The sequence below is a fragment of the Halyomorpha halys genome, unplaced genomic scaffold, assembly GCF_000696795.3.
Source record: "Halyomorpha halys isolate HHAL.00 unplaced genomic scaffold, Hhal_1.1 Scaffold226.1, whole genome shotgun sequence".
In the NCBI taxonomy this organism is placed as follows: Eukaryota; Metazoa; Arthropoda; class Insecta; order Hemiptera; family Pentatomidae; genus Halyomorpha; species Halyomorpha halys.
The window spans coordinates 487,866-489,703 of NW_027115630.1; the positions used below are offsets into that span (position 1 = coordinate 487,866).

Consider the following 1,838-nt stretch of genomic DNA (forward strand, 5'->3'; position numbering starts at 1 on the left):
TTTTTATTTATGTTAGTCATTTATTTGTTTATTTTTTAAATATATTGTACATATTATTCCATCACATATAATTGTTTATTATTAATATTATAGTTGACTTTACTTTCGATTATCGGACTGTTTAATGTTATCAGTAGAATAATCATAATAAGATCGAACATAGGTGTGCATAGCTAAATATCACTATTGCTTTGAATTGTCTTATATTAATTTTAAGGTACTTTAATTAAAATATATTCCAGACCGTGTATAGGAATTAGGGTAGGGTTGTCGCTTATGGAAAGATTCGGATGGAAATCAGATAGTCTTTTAGTAAAATAATGTTTCCTACTTACCCTGGGACCTCTTTCGCCTTTCTCTCCTTTTAGGTTCCTTCCATACGGTCCCACTTCTGTAATTCCAGGGCGATTAAAACATAATTTTAAAATGTGCACACGATAACTTTATCGACAGGGCTGGAGAAGAGACAATTTCTCCTTTACTTAAGAACTAAACCTATCCATAGATACTTTTAGTATTAGTATAATGCTTTGTTAATAAGTAAGATCAAATAATATTGAAAATATGAAAGGTAAATATTACTAGCAAATTGTTTTACCTTAGGGTGATACAGAACAGTGTTAAAACATAGTATTTTACTTGAAAGGAAGATGGAACTCGTCTTGTAAAAAAAAAAAAAAAAAAAATCAAATATTAATTAAACTTTTTATTGTGAGCCATCGTTTCGTCCCTCTTTGTTGAGCTTCAAGAAGTCTTAAAAATATAACAACAACTAAAATAATGTAACAAAGTAAGAGAATAAATAACATGTTATCTAGTTTCTTACATTGTTGCATTATTTTAGTTGACAACGATGACTCAGGTTTTTTTTTTTTACTGCATCCGGAGGACCATCTTCCTTTAATATATTACACAAGATCTTGGAATAATATTTTAAGTTATAACATATTCTTATACATAATATTTGATTTACTATGTAACAAATTTGTATAGAAGGCATCAATATATACAAGTGAAGTCATAATGTCACACATGTTTCTGAGAGATTTTTTAATTATCTTTTTTAATTAAAATTAAATATCTCCTGAACTAATTTATTTTTATTTTAATATCTCGAATTTTACTTTAGTTAACTTGTAATTAGCCGTTAATCGATATTCAATTAAGTTAACAAAGATGTTTTTTTAAATTACTAATAGCCATTATACACTATTTGATGAAGTTTTCTTACAAAAAAATTAATTACGTAGCTATTAAGTTATTCTCTTCGTAAAATTTAAAAATAACTACTCGGAAAAATGCTTTAAATGAAAACTCTAAAGTCTACATTATTATGTTAAAAAGAATTTATTATTTCATGTTTTCCCTCTTTCCTTTAATATTCAAGGGAATTTCGGAATTTATTTCTTTGAATTTAAAAATTCAGGTATTCATACTTTCCTTTCATGAAAAGAAGGGTATTTGATCATGTTGTAGAATTTTTCCGAGGTCATCGGTCAGTTAACTGAAACCTGATTCTTTTAACATTGATTTTATTTCATTGTTCAATTCAATATTTTTTTTTTTTTGGTATACACCAAATACACGAATAAATATTGTATCTCTTATTGAGACATTATTTGATGCCTTCATGACAAAAATGTATTGCATAATATATAAATAATGAATGTAATAAAATTAAGAATCCTTAACTAATTAATAATATTTATTAATAAATCCTTAACATATGAAATGCTGTTTCTACTTATACATCAAGGTTCTCACAGACAGATGCGATAACTTAAGTTAATCTTTACAAATCTATTATATCCTACGTAGCGTATTTATATTACATTATA

The 1,838-nt window shown here is 26.0% G+C and overlaps 1 protein-coding gene across 6 annotated transcripts in view; it reads right to left on the reverse strand.

Annotated features, from left to right (window-relative positions):
• Mp (Multiplexin) overlaps positions 1 to 1,838 on the reverse strand; it is a 908,252-nt gene that overhangs the window by 211,772 nt on the left and 694,642 nt on the right. For all 6 annotated transcript variants that reach the window (XM_067052620.1, XM_067052619.1, XM_067052622.1 and 3 more), the window contains one exon: positions 336 to 391. In XM_067052620.1, coding sequence (XP_066908721.1) covers positions 336 to 391 — 56 coding nt within the window. The remainder of the gene's footprint in view (positions 1 to 335; positions 392 to 1,838) is intronic.